General features: G+C 34.9%; 1 protein-coding gene across 2 annotated transcripts in view; it reads right to left on the bottom strand.

Annotated features, from left to right (window-relative positions):
• Nucleotides 1-229: 229 nt before the first annotated feature.
• The window catches only part of LOC118189879 (organic cation transporter protein-like), a 199943-nt gene continuing 180663 nt past the window's right edge, over nt 230-19509 (bottom strand). For both annotated transcript variants that reach the window (XM_085818152.1, XM_085818153.1), the window contains 2 exons: nt 7341-7504; nt 230-2626 (listed from right to left, as the gene is read on the bottom strand). In XM_085818152.1, the coding sequence (XP_085674278.1) occupies nt 2002-2626; nt 7341-7504 (789 nt within the window). In that variant the 3' untranslated portion in view covers nt 230-2001. The remainder of the gene's footprint in view (nt 2627-7340; nt 7505-19509) is intronic.

The raw sequence follows: 19509 nt of genomic DNA, 5'->3' as shown, positions 1-19509 counted from the left end.
ATAACCAGTAACTTTTATGTCTAGGGGATAATACGTGAGTAACATTTTCTCTCCTATTCTTAGACGTATTCTTGCATTATTGTTGTAATTTTCTAAAATATTCAGTTGCTTGCTTGAAAATGCATTTTACAGTCACTTTAAATTAAAATTTTTATATACCTAAATCTTCACTTTTGATATTAAAAAACTAAAGCTAAATTAGTGTTTAAAGAAAAATGCAACAATAGTGTGACTTTTAACAGACTTTATTTTCATTATAAAAATATATGAAACACAAAACAATCACAAATTTTAAAATAAAAAAAAAATTACAATAAATCTTCACACTTCAAATGGTATAACAAATGATATATCTAAATAATTATCAATGAGACGAATTTAAAAATTAAAAAAAATCTAATGATATTTCCTTTAAAAGGAAATTTTTTATTTCATAACTTAAGTATTTACTACTATAAATTTTCAAATAATTTCAGACCTTAAAAGCCGATTTACAGTAATCTGTTATATGATTGCATTTTACATGGCAAAACATAATTGAATACTAATAACAACTACGTAAATTAGTGATTTTTTGGACATAAACATAATTGAATAATTGGCAAAACATAATTGAATACTTTTAACAACTACGTAAATTAGTGATTTTTTTTTTTTTTTTTTTTTGCACATAAACATAACTGAATAATTGACAAAACATAATTGAATACTTTTAACAACTACGTAAATTAGTGATTTTTTTGCATAATAATAATTTAAATGAAATTACATTTTTCAAAACTAAATATTGAACTAATGATTGTGTCTCTACAACAGGTGCCTGTTATTTAAATTTTAAGTCTCCTTTTCTTATAAAAAATAGGAACTTCGTGCATCAGATTTTACATTTCAATGATAAACTTTCCAAGACTTTTTTTTGGAAATTTTATTATCATTGAAGGAATTTTTGGGAAAATGCATTTTTAGTCATTGATATTTTACATATCTCTTATCTCTCTTTCGAAAGAACATTTGTATTCCAGCTTTTTAGCATTTCAGATTACTACTCCACTGTTTTCTTTTATATTATATTTTGTATGCAAAGATTAATAATTTGTTATGGTTCAAAATATCTCTTAATCTTTCGGCTTTTAAATCTTCATATAAAATGATGATAAGTCATAGTAAATGAAATAAGACCACCATTTCATTGCAAAAACATATCTCCTCTTATTTATTATCATTAAGATCATTCATACGCGGTGTTCAACATTCTGAATTGGGAAGGATAATTCGTTTTATTCTTAATTTGCTTTCTTTTCATGTTACTTTATGTTTCCAAAGTGTTTATCAAGTTTAAATTTATTAAATTTTAAAAAATATTTTCTTCTAATTGTAAAAATTATTCTGAGTATTTTGTTTAATTTAACAAAGTGTAAAAAAACGATTCGCAGACGGAAATGATTATCTAAATATAAAGCTTCCAAATTCATGCTCATTCTAAAGGAATATATTCAAATAAATAAATTATTATACTTGTAACTTTGAATTATGGGTTATTTTTTAACATTTCAAAAATAATACGATACAATACAAAATTAAAGTATTAGATTCATCATTGTGTTTTCAGTAAATACTCTACTTTTATACTCGTAATATCATTTAAAAAAATAATTTTCAGCATATATTGGGATTATAAATTCAAAGCGAAAGAAAGATTGAAAACTCTATCAGTTCAAAATTCTAATAAAATCAAATTCGAAAATAAATTGAATTTCAGCTTCTTCGCAAGTAAATTAACCTCTTTCCTCGCACCTACAGGATCACTTCTATAAAATTAAGATGTGACTTGATGATAAGAATCACATAAATGAAGAAGTTTCCAAATGTGTCCAATAGTGTCTCTAGACATTACATTAACCTTTAATGTAATACGTACCTTTTGCATACTTTTTATTATTTCTGTATATCTTTTAACAAGCTCTATATGTTCTGTTTAACATGATTTAGCTGCTGTGATTGTTAGTGTGATTCCGTCTGTGATTCAGTTGGTAGTACTTGCATCTTTGTATCTGTCTCCAGTGCACTTACATTCCTTTTCTTTTCAAGTGTACCAGTAGGTGAACTATTCTGCCTGCATTCATTTTGCTCATTTTGACGATGGGAGTCTTCTTCGTTGTTATAGAAAACAGCATTTACGTAAGCAAAAGGTTTATTATCTGCTGATGCATCTACAGGAAGTTTTCTTCTTTCTTCCGAATCTTCATTCTCAGGAGGAATGGTTTCTTCGAGCTCTTCGCTTCTATTAACATCACACTGATCTTTTTGGCTGGGCTCAGAAGTATGGGTGTGGCCTTCATTTGACTCAGAACTGCTGACTTGAAATTGTGCAGCTGCAGTCGAAAGGTCTTTGGTTATGTACTGAGAATTTTTTCGGTTCCTCAAACTATCTGATCTGTCGTTTAATACTTTTTCTGGTTCTGTCATTACAACATAATTGTCACCGTTAGGAATTAAATCGTTGTTTTGGAGGACTGTTACTGCCTGATGGAGGTTAGCGTCTTTTTCATCACAAGTAAGAACATTCTCTAATGCTTTGACTTTGATTAAAGATGCAGCACGCTCTCGGCTAATTGAACGCCTGCGCCTAAAATTAAAAAAAAAAAAATTAATTTCAGTTTAATTCATGAATATCATAAAAAAATAATTCATTTAATCAAATATCGGTGATTTTTTAGAAAACTTTACAATTTGATTATTAACCCTAAAAAAAGTAATTCATTTAATTAAATATTGGTGCTATTTTAGTAAACTTTACAATTTGACTTTTAACCCTAAAAAAAGTAATTCATTTAATTAAATATCGGTGATATTTTAGTAAACTTTACAATTTGACTTTTAACCCTAAAAAAAGTAATTAATTTAATTAAATATCGGTCATATTTTAGCAAACTTTACAATTTGACTTTTAACCCTAAAAAAGTAATTCATTTAATTAAATATCGGTCATATTTTAGTAAACTTTACAATTTGACTTTTAACCCTAAAAAAAGTAATTCATTTAATTAAATATCGGTCATATTTTAGTAAACTTTACAATTTGACTTTTAACCCTAAAAAAAGTAATTCATTTAATTAAATATCGGTCATATTTTAGTAAACTTTACAATTTGACTTTTAACCCTAAAATTGTAATTCATTTAATTAAATATCGGTCATATTTTAGTAAACTTTACAATTTGACTTTTAACTTTAAAAAAAGTAATTCGTTTAATTAAATATCGGTGATATTTTAGTAAACTTTACAATTTGATTTTTAACCCTAAAAAAAGTAATTCGTTTAATTAAATATCGGTCATATTTTAGTAAACTTTAAAATTTGACGTTTAACCCTGTAGTGACATTAGGTATTTTGGAAGCAGGAAAGATGAAAAATATGCAACGTTTTCGCCGGGAATCGAACCGAGGACCTCTTAATTACGCGCTGAGTTTGCAGACCATTACAGCACGAAGGCCCGCTAGGAAGGCGGGAGAAATACCTTATAACCCTATCAAGAAATTCATTGATGGGTATGTAAAAATTTTTAATGAAATCGATTTCTTAGAATTAATCTATTATAAAGATTCTTAAAATGCCATTCACCAAGAAATTTTATAAAGAAATTACATAGCTCTAAGACGTTTAAACACTTAGAAAATTTAGAACTAGCTTAAAAGAAAGTATTATACAAAGAACAGTTTATTATAATTCTTAATTTGAATTTGTCTTTAATTTCAAACAAAGCTCTAAGACGTTTAAACACTTAGAAAATTTAGAACTAGCTTAAAAGAAAGTATTATACAAAGAACAGTTTATTATAATTCTTAATTTGAATTTGTCTTTAATTTCAAACAAACTGACAATGTAAAGAAACATTAAAATTAAAGCGATGTTTTTATTTTTCGGAGATTCTATCCTCATTCTGTTTTTAATACCACGAAAAAATGTGCAACATTAAACTATACTTTTATAATTATACGATATTTTGATGTCTAACTAAAATATATTATAATTCTAATTTTTTCTCCATTAACAGTTATCACTGATCAAAGTAAACAATATATTCGTATTGGAAACCATCTAAATAATAAAATAAAACTTTTAATTTATAGGGATACTAAACCTGAAAAAGGAAAAATATTTTTTCATTTCTGAATCTGGCAACAAATGAGAAGCGCTGGAGAAAAGAAGTGAAAGTTTTTATTGAAACCCGATTATCGATTTTACTTAAAATATATTTTTTCACAGATCACCTTTACTCTATGTACAGTAAGACCCCGCTTAACGCTGTTTCGTTTAGCGCTGTTTCGGTTTAGCGCTCTTTGATTTCAACCCGGGGATTCTCCGAAATTGTGCGCAGCGCTAGGTTTCCAAATAACATATCCGAAACAGTGTAGTTGTGTTTCTTGCTTTTTATCATTTGAAACAACATTTGTTGACATTATTGTAAATTTGATATATAATACTATAACGATTAATAATACAGTGACAAATAGTATGTATGATCTTTAGTTTTTATCATGGGTGATAATACGAGTAAAACACAAGAAAAGAAAGCAACCAGAAAAAGCATTTCACTGGAAACTCAAATGCAAGTGATTAGAAGATTAGATTCTGGTCAACGTCAATCTCAAATTAGTGCTGCATTTGATTTTGGCAACTTCAACAATAAGGACAATTCTTAAGAATAAAGAAAAAATACTGTCATCGGCAACTGCAACTACGTCTAGAATTACCCGTTCTAGAAATAACATTATAGAGGAAATGGAAAAACGACTGTCTATATGAATTGACGACGAAATTGAACGCAATATGCCATTAAGCCAATCTATCATAATGCCTTCTTCACAAAAAGGCAGAAAATTGGAAACCCAGAATAGACTGAATGATGTGACTGAGAATTTTATTTGTTTTTAAAAGTATATACGTTTATATTGTTTTTACTTTTGTAAGAAATAAATGTTTGATTTTATTTTTATTAAAAAAACATTATTAAATTTAATGCCTAACCATTTTTTATCCGTCTTCCCCTAACCCCATTATTTACATGTTAAGATACTGTACTTTACTTTAAACTAATATAAAAAAATATATCTGTTGAGCATTTTCACTTTATATGCATTTGCTAATTAACTTTACTTAAATGAGTATTACGTAAAATAAAAGAAATCGGAAAGTTTCAGATTTTAACCGTCGCTCAAAAGGTATTTTACTCTCTCGCTGAGGGCGCAGTCTACCAATCTGCTCCATTTCCTTTCCTGCTAAACCATTTTTTAATCTGAAAGAAATAGTAGCCCAGAAGGGCTATTGGTCTCGAAACGGCATTTTGCGTTGGATCACTCCAAAAGTCTGAATCACGTTTTTAAATATTGCCACCAAATATTATAGCCCTGTATTATATTTACATAAATTAAATAATGAGGAATCTGCATGAATGTATGTACGTCTTTTACATTGTGAAATAACGACGGTACTGAGAGACATCAGATTTTGAATTACGTCATCCTCCACCCGAACATGAGCACCTGGAAGCCCTAATTTATAATTTCGAATTCGTTTTCTAATGTTTCACATTTTGTAAAATTTTAACGAATTTTTAATTAAGAAACTCAACGATTTCAAAACGAGTAATGGCAACACTGTACGGGGGAAAAAATTATTTCCGGCGCTCGTGGCTATCTATCGGAAATTTTGAAGATTTTCTATTTTTAAATACTTTGTGATATTCGAAAATTCTAAAGATATGCTATTTTTATATATTTTGTTGAACTGAATTTTATGTGGTATAAGCACGAAGAAGAAGAAATTTCATAAATAAAGCTAGCACACAAAATGTTAAAAAAAAAATCGAAGCTCAATATAAAATCTGAAAGATTTTCAGATTTTTTTAGGTATTGTTTTCTTCGTTTTTACGCCATTCAAGAGCAAAATCATAAGAACTTAGAAAGCTAAGTTTAGAATTCACGATGAAGTGTTAAGGGTAGGCATATATGTTTTTCTTTGTTTGGTATATATTTCTTTCTTCAGTTTGTCATATAAGTGTTCAGTTTTCTTAGTACGATAGATTGTACTTTTTTTTCCTTTTTATTAATAACGTTTTGTGCATTAACTTTATTTATTACACACCACGTTCATTGCATTCGCGTCCCATAAAATTCATTTCAACAGCAAAGTCGCAGAATATTTAAAAACAGCATATCTTTAGAAATTCAAATAGATACTCTCAAGAACTGAAGATAAGACTGCTTTATTTCGTATACTAAGTTACGAAGATTTTTGGAATAAATTATCCAAATAAAAAAGGAGGAAAATGGGAGCTTTGTTGTAAACCTCTCCCTGCCCCCTTTTTTTTTGAGGGGGGCCGTTTTTCCCAAAACGAAGTTTAATAAAATATATATAAAAAAGGAATCAAGAATCGATGCCACTGCTGAGAACAGGGGAAAAAACCTTTGCAGAGTGCTAAAGATGCAGGACTGGTGTAGCCGAAAATTCACACATTTCTGAGCTGTAAACAAGCAATATATTTTCATAATTTCACGTTATACAAAAGCTAGATAAAATATCTGAAATCGTAAACCCAGCATAACTCCAGGTTGGAAACAAGATACTCTTATTTCCCGCTTGTCACTTACCAACCATGTTACTCTCAGCAGCATTTTTATACAAGCATTTTATTTTATAAGGGAAGGGGAAATGGATTACAACTCTGGATTCATCATTTCTAGGGTCTCACAAAATTTTTCCTAGAAGCTTCAAAAATATTAAATGCCCAAAATTTGCAATTGACGCAGATTTTTCAGCATAATTGTGTGGCTAGATACGATAAATTTTCTCACTAAACGACTTACACAATTCAAATATATATAATTTTCGTTAACTTAGCTTCCGTCACTTTCTAATCATTTTAGATAAATATTCTAACAATGTCATAATATACCTGTCCTTATATATTCCGTATTTCTGCGAATATTCATATTAGGATAAATTCTTCTATTATAGCTTACAGAGATTTTGTGGGTTTTCTCTCATTCGCAGGATAAATAAGAATATAATACAAAATTCATCCACGTATTCATTAATCATTTTATTTTTATTTCAGTGAAATAATTACCTTAGAAGTATTTATTGCTTTCATTGTTACCCGATTCTTATTTACTACCCTATACTGTCTGCTCTGATTTCAAATATACAAGCATTTACTCTATGAAGAATTCTCTCAGATTATGAAAAACTGTTCAGCTTAGAAAGGTGACACCAAAAGCATCAAATTATGATGTTATATATGTGTAACGTAAGAGTATAAGGTTTATCCCAAACTTACCTATTGCAAGAAAAGAACTTCTGATGCTTGCCAAACTCTTCAGCATCAAAGATAGTTTGAGGCAGATTTTCATTGAGTGTCTCCGGTAAGAAAGACGCCATAATGCCAGCAATAACACAAGACATTCCAATTATCAAGAAGGGGATCGCTTTTCCATATACGCTCTGAAAAATTTATTTTCCAGAAATTTATTTTTCCAGAAATTTATTTTTCCAGAAATTTAAATTACTTTAAAAACACAATTACAAATCTCTTTCAGTTTGTAGAATTATTCCCAGCTTTTGTTTTCATTCGTACAATAGACACATAACCAATTAAAAGTGGGTCTACCAGCGATCGAGCGATAAAGACCCTGAACACTAGTAGTTCAGTTCGAGGTTTGAATTCCGCGAACGGGCTGGCTGCGTGGGAGGTTTCGTAGTTGTTTCTGTGTGTAACATGTTAACCCTTTGCGGCACAGTGTGTTCGGTCTGGACACACCTAAAAATTTCCTTCTGTATGCACAGAAAAATTGAATGAAAAAGGATTTATAAGTTACTATAGGTTACTCTGAACCTTCTTTATTTATAGTAGATGGCAGCTCAACACAAACCAGTCCATATATTTTAGCCATGTTTAGTTTTTTAAGAACCTCATTTTTCAAAGAAATCTTCCAGATTTTTTTACGGTATAAAAGGAATTGTTTGAAAAGAAATTTCTATGTTATGTTTTTGGCTGTATGCTAATCTCCTTATACTATATTAGTTTTAAATTTTTACCTTGAAATCTTGCTTAAAATCAAACGGTGAACCCTAGATGTGCCCAGACCGGGCTGCATATTTCACATGCGACATGCGACGGGGGACGTGGGCACCACCCCTTTACCGTCGGTTAATTGGTGTAGCGCCACGTCCACCAATATCTAGAGTTGAACCTTGAGTCTTTCAAAAGAGCAATTACATGGCCATACAAGGGCTGTTAATATTTAGTATTACATTCTTGTTTGCTGGTTAACATATTCTATGGATAACGTGATTTACAGAGTTACATACTGACTTTGTCTCTCATTTCCGGCATACAATGCATATGCATTACCTGAATTACATTAATCTTACATTGCGTTGGATTACTTTTGTGTACAGTTACAGCTTTTAGCTGTACATTTCAATAAATATACCTACATTACTTGTAGATTGCATATAAATACAGTTTGCATGTACAGTTACATATGCCAATATTACATGTGCCTTGCGTTACATTATTTTTATATACATACATAGTCAGGCACGCCTGCTTCACATATTACTTAATTTTACCTACACTGCTTAAACTTAGGTTACATATACTTGCAGTTGCATATAGATACATGCAGATACATTCTGATTAATTTTTTAGATACAAATATTTACAAACATAATAGTCTTACAGGTTACTTACATTACATGTTATTTGGGTACTTATTGCATAATTTTCCAGTACATGAAATAGACATTCCAATACATACATTGCTTTGCGTTAGACATCCTATATCCATTATTCATAATACAAAACATATATGTTACCCATGCATTTTTATTAGACATTTCTGCATTTATATTGCATTACTTTAAATTGCATAACTTCATACATAGCTTACTGATACACAAAAATATTTACATATATTACACTCCCTTACATTACTTTGCTTACAGATATATGCACTTTCATACATTCGTTATGCCTACATTATATATCGGTTCATTATATATGGTCTTACGGTATAATTTGCCGAAATTTATTTACACAGTACATGCACATTGTTAAATGCAACTGACTTTCCAGGTATGAATATATGCAGTCTTTATACTGTGAGTTTCTAGTCTACATTATAGTTTCTTACAATTCACTTGAATGACAGTTTTCCTACATTGCAATACATGTCCTTTTTAAAATGCTTAAGTTGTTTTTACATGCTGGGTTGTTCTATGGCTGACACAAGTCTGTATCTAAGTCGGACAGTCTGTCCATCAACTGTACCAGCTTTTTAATAAAGTGCCGCTGTTTTATCATATACTTACAGAACGGCTGGCGATTTGTTTCAGGGAGATTGATATGCAGTCCTTCTGTTAATGGGCATGACGTTAGATAGTGCTTTGGTGAGCCTGAGTCGCCGCATGCACATTGACTTGTGTGACTTATGCCACGCTTGAAGAAATATTCCGGGTAGGGCCCATGCCCGGAAATGAACCTTACCAACTGTGCGTTCGCTACATTTCGGCTAGTGTCCACATAGCTGATGAAGTAGTGGGTCCTTCTCCCTGTGGTGCTTTGGTCCCATTCGTTCTGCCACATGCCAGTAGCCCTTAGGCGTAGTGTCTTCTTTAAATACGAATGCGGCCATGGGATGATAATTGGTGCATCAGGTGGGTCAGTTGTTGCCTCTTTGGCGAGTTGGTCGGCAAGTTCATTGCCATAGTGGCCAACATGAGCCTTTATCCACTCTAATTTTGTGCGGTACTGGGGGTTACTTCTAAGATCTCTCTGGATTCCCTGTATAATCTCCGAGGGATGATCTGCATTCCAAATGGCATATAACGATGATAAGCTGTCCGTTTTAATGGTGACATGGCTATGCTGGTGCGAGTGCAGGTAGCGAATCGCTTGTGCAATTGCCACTGCTTCGCTTTGAAAGACACTGTTATGTTGTCTTAACTGTCTCTTCCATTTCTCGATTGCGTTGTCTTGTTTCGTGGCGACATAGGCGCATCCCACTCTTTCGTCCAATCTAGACCCGTCTGTATAGATGGTCATTTCCCTTGAGTGATAAGTTGCAGTGGGATTAATTGAGATAAGTATCCCTTTGCCTTTCTCTGCCGGGTGGACGTCAAGAGGGCAGAAGTTTGTTTCGTACTCATCCGGGTAGTATGTTTCATCATCAAAAGTAACTGCCTTCTTAAGTTGCAAAATGTGTTGGCGTGCTGCCTCCTCCTCAACCCGGATGTGCAGGGGAAGGAGACCAGCAAGTACGTTAATGGCATCGGTGGAGGTGGTGCGGTAGGCCCGTGTGATTCCCAATGCGAATGGTCGTTGTATGCTGTTAAGATGTCTGACCTTCCTTCCTTGCATTGGGTAGGCCCATACTGAGGCAGCATACGTCACTATCTTCTCGATGACTGTCGTGTACAATACCTTTTGAATATGGGGGTTAAGCCCCCATTTGTGACCATAAAAGAGTTTCATTTGTTTGGCTATGGCTGCCGTTCGGAGTTTGAGATCCTGCACGTGAGGGATCCAGGTCATCTTATGATCAAAAGTGACCCCTAAATATCTTAGCTGGTCCACTATCTGCAGACGTTGGTTGTTAATCTTTATGGTGGGGCGTCTTACTAAGGATCCTCCTTTTTTCGGAATTAAAAGGACTTTTGACTTATGTTCTGCAATTGTGAGTTTAAGTTTGGTACACTGGTCATGAAAGATCGCGCAAACTTCATTGCAATTTTTCTGTAATTTTTCTCGCGTGGTACCCTTTACGATAAGAGCCGCGTCATCCGCGTATGCAATGATTTTAGTGTGCGCCGGCCAAGTCGCTGTCAGTACTTCATTGAACGTTAAGTTCCATAAATGCGGCCCGGCGCACGATCCTTGCGGACATCCTCTAGTTTGCACCTTTTCGATAATGCCTGCATTATGCACCGCTAATAGCTTCCGATCCTGCAGGTAGTTGCTTACTATACTATATATGTTACTTGGGCAATTGGCCCTTCGTAATGCCTGCTTGATAGCCGGCCACCACAGCGTATCGAAAGCATTCTTTAGGTCTATGCTGACCATAGCCGTGTGGTGGCCGCTGTGTCTATTTTCCAGAATTGTCTCCTTTATATTATGGAGAGCATGCACCGTCGATGAACCAGTCCTGAAGCCATATTGGCTGCTGCTGAGATAACCGTTGAGATGCAAGTGGTGGCGCAGTCTGTTGATGATTAGCTTTTCCAACACCTTCCCCATCGCAGACAAAAGGCAGATGGGTCTGAATGATGAGGCTTCTGAAGGATCTCTGTTTTTCTTGAGGAATAATACCACTTGCCCTATTTTATATGGTGTTGGAAAAAGTCCTACTGACAGAAGCTTATTGAAATAGCTTACGAAGAATGTAGGGTATGCCTTTATGGTAGCTTTTACGATTGTGTAGTCCATGCCGTCTGTCCCGGGGGCTTTCTTACGCGGCAGACTTGCCAGCACTCTCTGCAGTTCTTGAAGCGTGAATTCCGGATCTGCTTCTGTGTCTACACTATTTGTATCTGCTCGAAGGGCAGCTTGTTCGGCGGTGTCTTGCTCTGCATCGTCCTGACTGGACACAGTATTTAAAACTACATTCAAAGTGTCAGTCGTGTAGCTTTGGCTGCTATCCAGTGATGACGGGATTTGAAGCTGCGAAGGCTTGAACACCTTCCCCGTTGCTATCTTGTGATGCAGCCCGTATACTTCTTTTGTATTGGAACAGAACTCTCTCCAAGATGTTACTTTGGCCTGGATGATCATCCTTTTGTATTTTGCTCGCTCTCTTTGAAAAATGGTGAGTGTGTCCGAGATGGTCTCTAGCCGCCTCTCGTACTTCAATCTCCTTCGCAAAGCCCTGCATTTACGCTGTTGCTTCTGTAATGCGCCCGTCCACCAGTGCATTTCCTTTATCTTCTGAGGTTTTTTCTTGGGGAGATTTTGGTCACAAACTAATTGTAGGGTGTTCTGTAGCCTGATGGAGAAATTCTCTAAGTCTGCCATTGTGTCTGCATGCTGTAGCGCCGGTTCAAGAGTTTCCAGGTGCCTTTTAACCTTCCTAGTGAAGGTAAGAAGCTTTCTACCTGGGAGATTGTACCTTTTAATTTTGGTGATAGATGTCGACTGCCGCAGAGAGTAAGTTATAAATTTGTGATCACTTAGACTTTCTTGATCATCTACTTTCCAATCTGTCAGTAAGAACGCTGCTTGCAAAGACGTAATAGTGAGATCGGGCCAGCCCCGAGCGAAGATTCTGTCGAAGGAGGGTGGCGCTTCTGCGGTATTGTGGATAACAAGATTTTTCGAGCTGAGGAAGTCCTCCAGTTCTCTGCTCTTTGTGTCCGTGGCACGATAGCCCCAGGTAGTATTATGGGCGTTATAATCTCCCCCGAAAAGTACGTATGGAATCTTTATCTTGTGTAAAACTTGCTCCATGAACCTTGCAGTGGGCCCAATTTCCACTGTCGGTGGCGAGTAGCTCGAAGCGATGGCCAAAGTAAGTGAATGAACTTCCAGGAGTACTGCAATGTTGTCTTGTTCCGCTGCGATGATAACCGGCGACCAGTCCGGCCTGCAACATACTAAAATTGCTTTTGGTGCATTATCTTTATCTATTTTCTGAAATACCGTCCATTTTACCGGGAAACCTACTGCCATCCCCTCTCTGACATAAGGCTCTTGACCAAGGATTATATCTATGTTCTTTTCGATTGCATATTGTATTGTTTGAGCGACTGCCGCTCTGGCGCGCTGCATATTGATTTGTAGTATTTTCACCGGTGTTTCTTCTGCTATAGTCTCTCGGTTGACAAGTACATCAGTTTTTGACTGGCTTCCGCTGTTTTGTGATATGATGCTATTATCAGTACTGGGTAATACTTCTGATATATGCCGCTGCACGTTGGTACTCTGGACACTCCGCTGCATATGCCGGGTGCCTGCAGTCATACCTAGCTCCGTGTCTCTCATCTGCATCCCGACAGTTAATGCATTCTGGAAGTTCGGCTTTACATTTGCTGGTGTGATGGGGTCCGGCGCAGTAAGCACAGAATTCCTTTTTGCAGGTACATTGGTCTTGTGTGTGGCCGAGCTGTTGGCACTTGTAGCATCGGCGTATTCCCAAGTACTCTGTAATTTTATGTGCGTGCCATCCGATGTAGATTCTTCTAGCCCGAAGGACTGCCTGGATACAGGAGGGGTCGCATTCCAGGACCCATTTAACACGCATTGGATTTCTCTCTCTGAGCTTGAAAAGGGCCTTGACATTTTTGGTTGAAATGCTTGTTGTCGTTGCCAATTCGTCGATGAGATCCTCCGGTTTAACGGAGTCTGAGACGTTGTGAATTGTGCAACGCGGTTTCCTTCGTTGTCGTCTGCGTAGGCTGGCATCGATGTTGGCTTTCTGCAATGCCTCTTCTAAGTTGTCGACGTCCTTCGCTGTCTTGCAATAGACCTCTATCTCTCCTTTTGCTGTGGTGGAAATCCTTTCCACTGCTACTTGCAACTTGCTGAGAGGCGCCTTCTCTTGTAGCTCTTTTCTCAGTTGTGTTTTGTTCTTTTGCGCAGAAGGTTTTAGGATTAGGCTGGGTTTCTGCGTAAGCTTGACGACCTCTGCAAACGACCTTGGCGTTGTGTCCTGTGCACCAGCAAATGCCTCTGGAACTGGAGGAGTGGCTCTTTGCTGAGGTTCACTTTGTGCTGCCGTGGGCGGCGTGTGCAGCTGGCTGCAGCAAACAAAAGTGGACGTATTCACACCTATCTCTGCAGTAACTGGCTTGGGCTTAAAGTCTTCACCCTCAATTGCTAAGCCCTGTAGGATACTTAGAGATTGCTGGACCCGATCTCGGAGATCCTGCGGAAGAAGATGCCTTCCCCTTCTGTAAGTGGCAGTGATCTGCCAGATGTCTTTGACAAGGGCTTTAACTCGGTCCTCGTGGGTCAATTCCGAGGTTGTCAGCGCATTTGTATCCAGTGGCTCTTGTAAATTTTGGGTGTCCGTGTTCTCTGGCAACACTGAGGGGTGTGTCATGTCACTTTAGTATCGCACGATCCGCTTTACGCTGAGAAAAATTCACTAAAAACACTTGGTGTAGCTTAATGCACTTTTGCGAATATACACGATGCGGTAAGCACTGATGACACTTTCACTAGAGCACTCTTATGTGAGTAGACACTATGCACTAATTACTGATGACACTTTCACTAAGGCACTTTTAACAGCTAAACGCGATGCCCTAAACATTGTTTTCACTTTAACTAAGGCACTTTAATGCGAAGAATCGCAATGCACTTATTTTTGGTCAAATAGATAACATATGTCACTCTGTGCACAATTAATCAAGAACTATCTGTATACACCATTAAGATAACTTGACACTTGTTTAATAAATCATGAAAATCACTTTGTGCTCGATAAATCAACACTAACTGCCTATGTCAAAATAAGAACACTCATTAAATAAATTATACAAATAACATGTGTCACACTGTGCACAAGTCATAAATAGTTAATTGTATATATCAATTAAAACTTCCTAAGCACTTGTTAATGATGTCACATATATCACTTGCACACAATTATCAAATACTAACTATAGATGCTAATTAAATTCACTAAGCACTTGTTAAACAATCGCATATATCACTATGTGCACAAATTAACGGGAACTGATTGTATGTCAATTAAATTCGTTATTCAATATTAATACACAGTTGTTCAACAGTGAAGCAACTATGTCAACAAATACACTCAAAATTAAGACCACTGAAACAGGTAACGCGAAGATTTGTTAATTACATGTAATTAACTTCACATACATTAATTAATCTATGGCACCTATCAGACTACAGTTTGCTTAGATGTCACGATATGCGGACTGCACACAAAATAAATACCACAATGTTGTGAAATATCAAAATAAAGTTGCTAATAGCAGATAATTAAATACACAATTAAAAACTTATCTGCGCTACTTAGCAAAAATCTGTCAATTAGCTTAGCATATGCTTCTTACTCAGTGCTACTGCACCATCGAAGCAGAGCAACACACAATTTAAATTTTAAAATTAGGAAAATTAATTACATTAATTAAATAGAAACCTGTATCTTAGTCATTGAAGTAGCTAACAAAAAGAGTACTTGTCCTATTATGTAATTGATTACATCCGGCGGAAAATTAAATCAATTATATAGCTAAACTCGGAAAATAATTAGATATTTAATTATTGTAGAGAAAGCCTACCTTGGCCGTTATTATCTTATCTGTGCTTTCTGTACAAGATGCTGCTGCGGAACTGCGTAATCCAGATTATAGTCACACAACACTTAATTATGCAAATCACTGGCACAATCACTGGAAGATGTAAATTCTAGTCTGGAATAACACAAAGTTAATATCTCTAGTTGTACTCGTTCAAAAATTTCGATTTTTAAATATCCGTGATCCTTATCGCGTGAGGATTCCAAATCCAAGGGTCCCGACGAGCTACTCCAATTAGCCGCTTGATTAGCAAATTGTGCTAATAATCCTCAATCCTTCTTCCCGTTTTTGTTAGGTGAAAGGGAATGGCATTGTTAACACACACGGTACTCACTGTTGACACAGCACTTTTCGCACACAGATGACGAAAATCTAAGTCCAAATAATTAACTCAAAAAATACTAACTCCGGAACTAAAGGGTCGATTGTCTCCAAATTTAGAATCCTGTATCCGCGAGCGGATGTTAGGAGGATTAGTGTTGGTCCCGAGTCAGGGGAACTAATTGGTTATTAATTAACGGCTTGTTAAAGAATGCCCGCTTACACTTGAACGTCCTTGACTATTTTCTCCTGCCCGTGGTGGGAGGGACGATTGCTTCCAACGTACGCTCCTTTGAACTGGTTCTCCTGCCCGTGGGGGGTGGACGATTGCTCCCAAGGGTCGCTCCTTTGAACTGGTTTTCTTGACGTGCAAAATATGCTAACTTAGAGTTTCAAAAAATTTTTAAAAATTGATAAAAAATCATCCACTTATCCAATTCCAATGAAACAACTTTTGTGGTAATGCTGGGAAGTTGCTCTTTCTGATGGTGTAAAAAATTATCATCTGCGATATTTCACAAGTGCACATCAGCGTAGCCACTGAGGGAGGGGTTTCGAAAATGGACCAATGAGCTTCTATTCCTCTTGTGACGCTAAATCTTCAAGCCTGTGAGCGTATGTTGTTTACGTTTTAATTTGTATTTGTTTCGCAGTTATAAATGTATGGCGTAATAATAGTAGAAAATCTCGTAATGCTTTCGCGATTTTTATCCCGCATTAATACTTGGATTGATGTTCATGGCATATTATTGCTCTCGAGAAAATGGCTCAAGCTACAATTAGCCTCGAATATTATGCATTTACTAATACCTGTGGATTAAGAGAATTCAAGTGTATAAATATTTTTTTAAATTCTGCTGAGAAGGACTGGAAGTGTTACAATGAATCTAGTGTTCCTTATTTCAGTGCTTGGATTCTTTTGTTTTTTAAAGTGTAAGATTCAGAGTAATATTGCGTATTATCTGATTATATGCATTATTAACATTAAAAGTTAATACGTGAGTAAATTAAATATAATCGTTGTGAAGAAGATAAATTCGTTCAGTTTGATAAGTATTTCTTCTGTAGACAGTACATGAAAGTGTGAGCAGTTATTAAATGTGAAATTTAACACACTAAATTTATACAAATCCAAATTATTAAAGTTCACTTTGAATTAAATTCTGCATTGGTTATTAAAAACATCTTTTTCATATAGACTGCAATAAAAATTACTGACTTCTATTTACATATATATAATTGGTATAAATATTTTTCTCATATGTATATTTTTTATGTAAAGTATCATTTGGGCTCAGATGTTATCACATATTTCTTTCATCTTATTTACCACTTTTTAAGTAATATTTCACATGGATATTTTTGCGGAGTATCCAGCATGTGTTTGTATTTATTTAAAATTATTTCAACCAGGTAGTGAAATCTTCACAATTGCTTATATATGATCCAATTTCACAACGAAAAGTTTCAGAAGAAATCGACGATGCTTTAATTATTTTGTACAGAAAATTGCGTGGCAGAATATTTTCAACCATCTTGCTTAAATCTTAAAGCACGCGAAAGGTCATGTGACATGACAGAAATATTACTGGATGCCCAATGGTCCATCCTACAAACCACTCCTTCGGTGGCTACACAGATGTGCATTTGTGAAATATGCGACCGGGCTCACCGATAATCTAGGACAACTAAGAGTGTATTCTTTGTTTCTCCGCATCTCATGGGTCAAGTCATTGACAAAAATGCTCGTTTCAGCACTCTTTTCGAAGCTCTATTCAATTAGTGTACCCACTTTGGGCACACCCACAGAATTAAAAGATAAGTGCTCTCCACAAAGGCATACCTCTCTTCCACATAGCGTCTTAGGGCGGAAACGTAAATAATAATAATAACCAATTAAAAGTTTCCAAATTAAGCTATGCGATAAAATCATATTCTTGTATTAATTTATAAGTCATACAATATATAAGTCAAACAACAAAAATCAGCGTTATATTTAGAAATTTTTACAAGACTACTTTCAGTGGTTTTACCGAACCATCATCCTCAGCTATCGAAGCTCAAATGAACTTATTGAACACTTGCATATTTCAATCATTTGTTTGACTTGTAAATTAATACTTGTTCGGAGTGTTATTTTATCTAAACATATTCGTGATCATAATTGAAAATAGGATTTCTGTTTTGTACCCGAACTCTCTTCTTTACGATGTGCTGGATCAAAAATATGGGAGAGTTTCCATAATAACTTAATTGTATTGAAATAAGTCTTATTGAAGAAATTCTATATATACGTCTAAACTGGATGAAGGTGTTTTTTTTAAATGGAAATTGAATCTAAGACTAATGTTCAAAATTTTTAAACTAAATTGCTCGTAATTCATATAAATTTTTAGCAACTTCTCATTTCGTTAGAACTTGAATGAACATACTAAATGAAAAATGTTACTGAATTTCAAGTTGAGCATTTTATGTTGTAAAGAAACTAATTTTTGCTTGTAAATATATCAGGTGTCGATAGCGTTTTTAAAACATATACTTAAAAATAATTCCATTAATATGCATGCATAGTGTATTCTTTGGCTAATGGCGGTAAAATTTTTCCTGCGTATTATATGTGAGTATTTCTTAAAAAATTCAGTTACTCTGTTTTTGAGAATGTTTATATATTTATGCGTATTTTGCGTAAATGCATACTTTTCGAAGTGCTATAATAGCATTGTATTCGATGCTAAAATAACACTTCATCGTCTTTTTCGACCTCATCGACTTGATCTACATTCAGTCGATGAAGTCCAACAGAGCATCATTAGATGTCTTGGAACTAATCTAATTTTTAGTATCTTCCTCTCTTGTATTTCCAGAATCCCTCCTGGCCCTCTTCGATTCTTGTGACATTTGAAAAGATACCTGCATCACTTAAGCACTGAAATCCTGGCTCGGTAGATCAGCTATCGAAATTTTCAAATTTTCCTTGATGTTTCTCCGATCGGCATTTTAGAAGTATTCTACATTTTCAGTTTTTTGTCATACTACTCGAGTGATTGCCTCAACTTCTTGACCAATTAGATAAATCTTCAATTTCCACATCACGAAGAAATTTTCTACGTGGTCTAACCAGTGTTATCGGTTGTACTTTCGACCAAGCTTTTGCTACTCTGTATATGGCATGCAATACGATCAACTTTTTCCAGAACTTCATTAAATCGTCACCATCCATAGCAAGAGTTATGAAAATAAAGCATATTCAAGTAGTTGAAATAGAACAATAAGACGCAATTCAGGGTTTTTAGAGCACGCTCGGATTTGTACGCATTTGTTTTTTTAACTGTCACGAGCATAGCGTTATGCGTGCATGGCACCACCATATACGGATAATCCGCACCTAGATAATCAATAGTACGCTGCATTTTATACACAGTTTTTGCATATTATTTTACAAAAGGAATGATAGAAAAGAACATTATAGGTAATTTTTAACCACTGAGTACTAAAACCACTGAATTGCTCCAGTTTTCATCGCGTTTTGTTTGAGGCATATCACTTTAACCTAAATAATTTATAGCGCGTTCCGCTCATGCTGTAGTGCTGCCATCTGGTAACATTTGTGAGAATAATTTTGAAACTTAAAATTCGAAAAAAGCGTATGGCTGAATAGAGAGCGCATTTCAATACCAAATATACCATTAGTTATGCTTAAATAGCTGTTAAATATTATTACGTATTTATTTTGTCGATTAAATTGGTTAAGTGTTCTTAAATTAATTATAAAAAAATTAAATTGATTGTTAATCTGAACTTAATTTTTAATTGATTGCATTTTAAGAATTTCAATTAGGTGTTTAGATCCTGAT

Source organism: Stegodyphus dumicola, chromosome 6, assembly GCF_044657685.1.
Source record: "Stegodyphus dumicola isolate Sdum_Otavi_A_Nest chromosome 6, ASM4465768v1".
NCBI lineage: Eukaryota > Metazoa > Arthropoda > Arachnida > Araneae > Eresidae > Stegodyphus > Stegodyphus dumicola.
The sequence above is the reverse complement of the archived record's forward strand: the minus strand, read 5'-3'. Positions and strand labels throughout refer to the sequence as shown.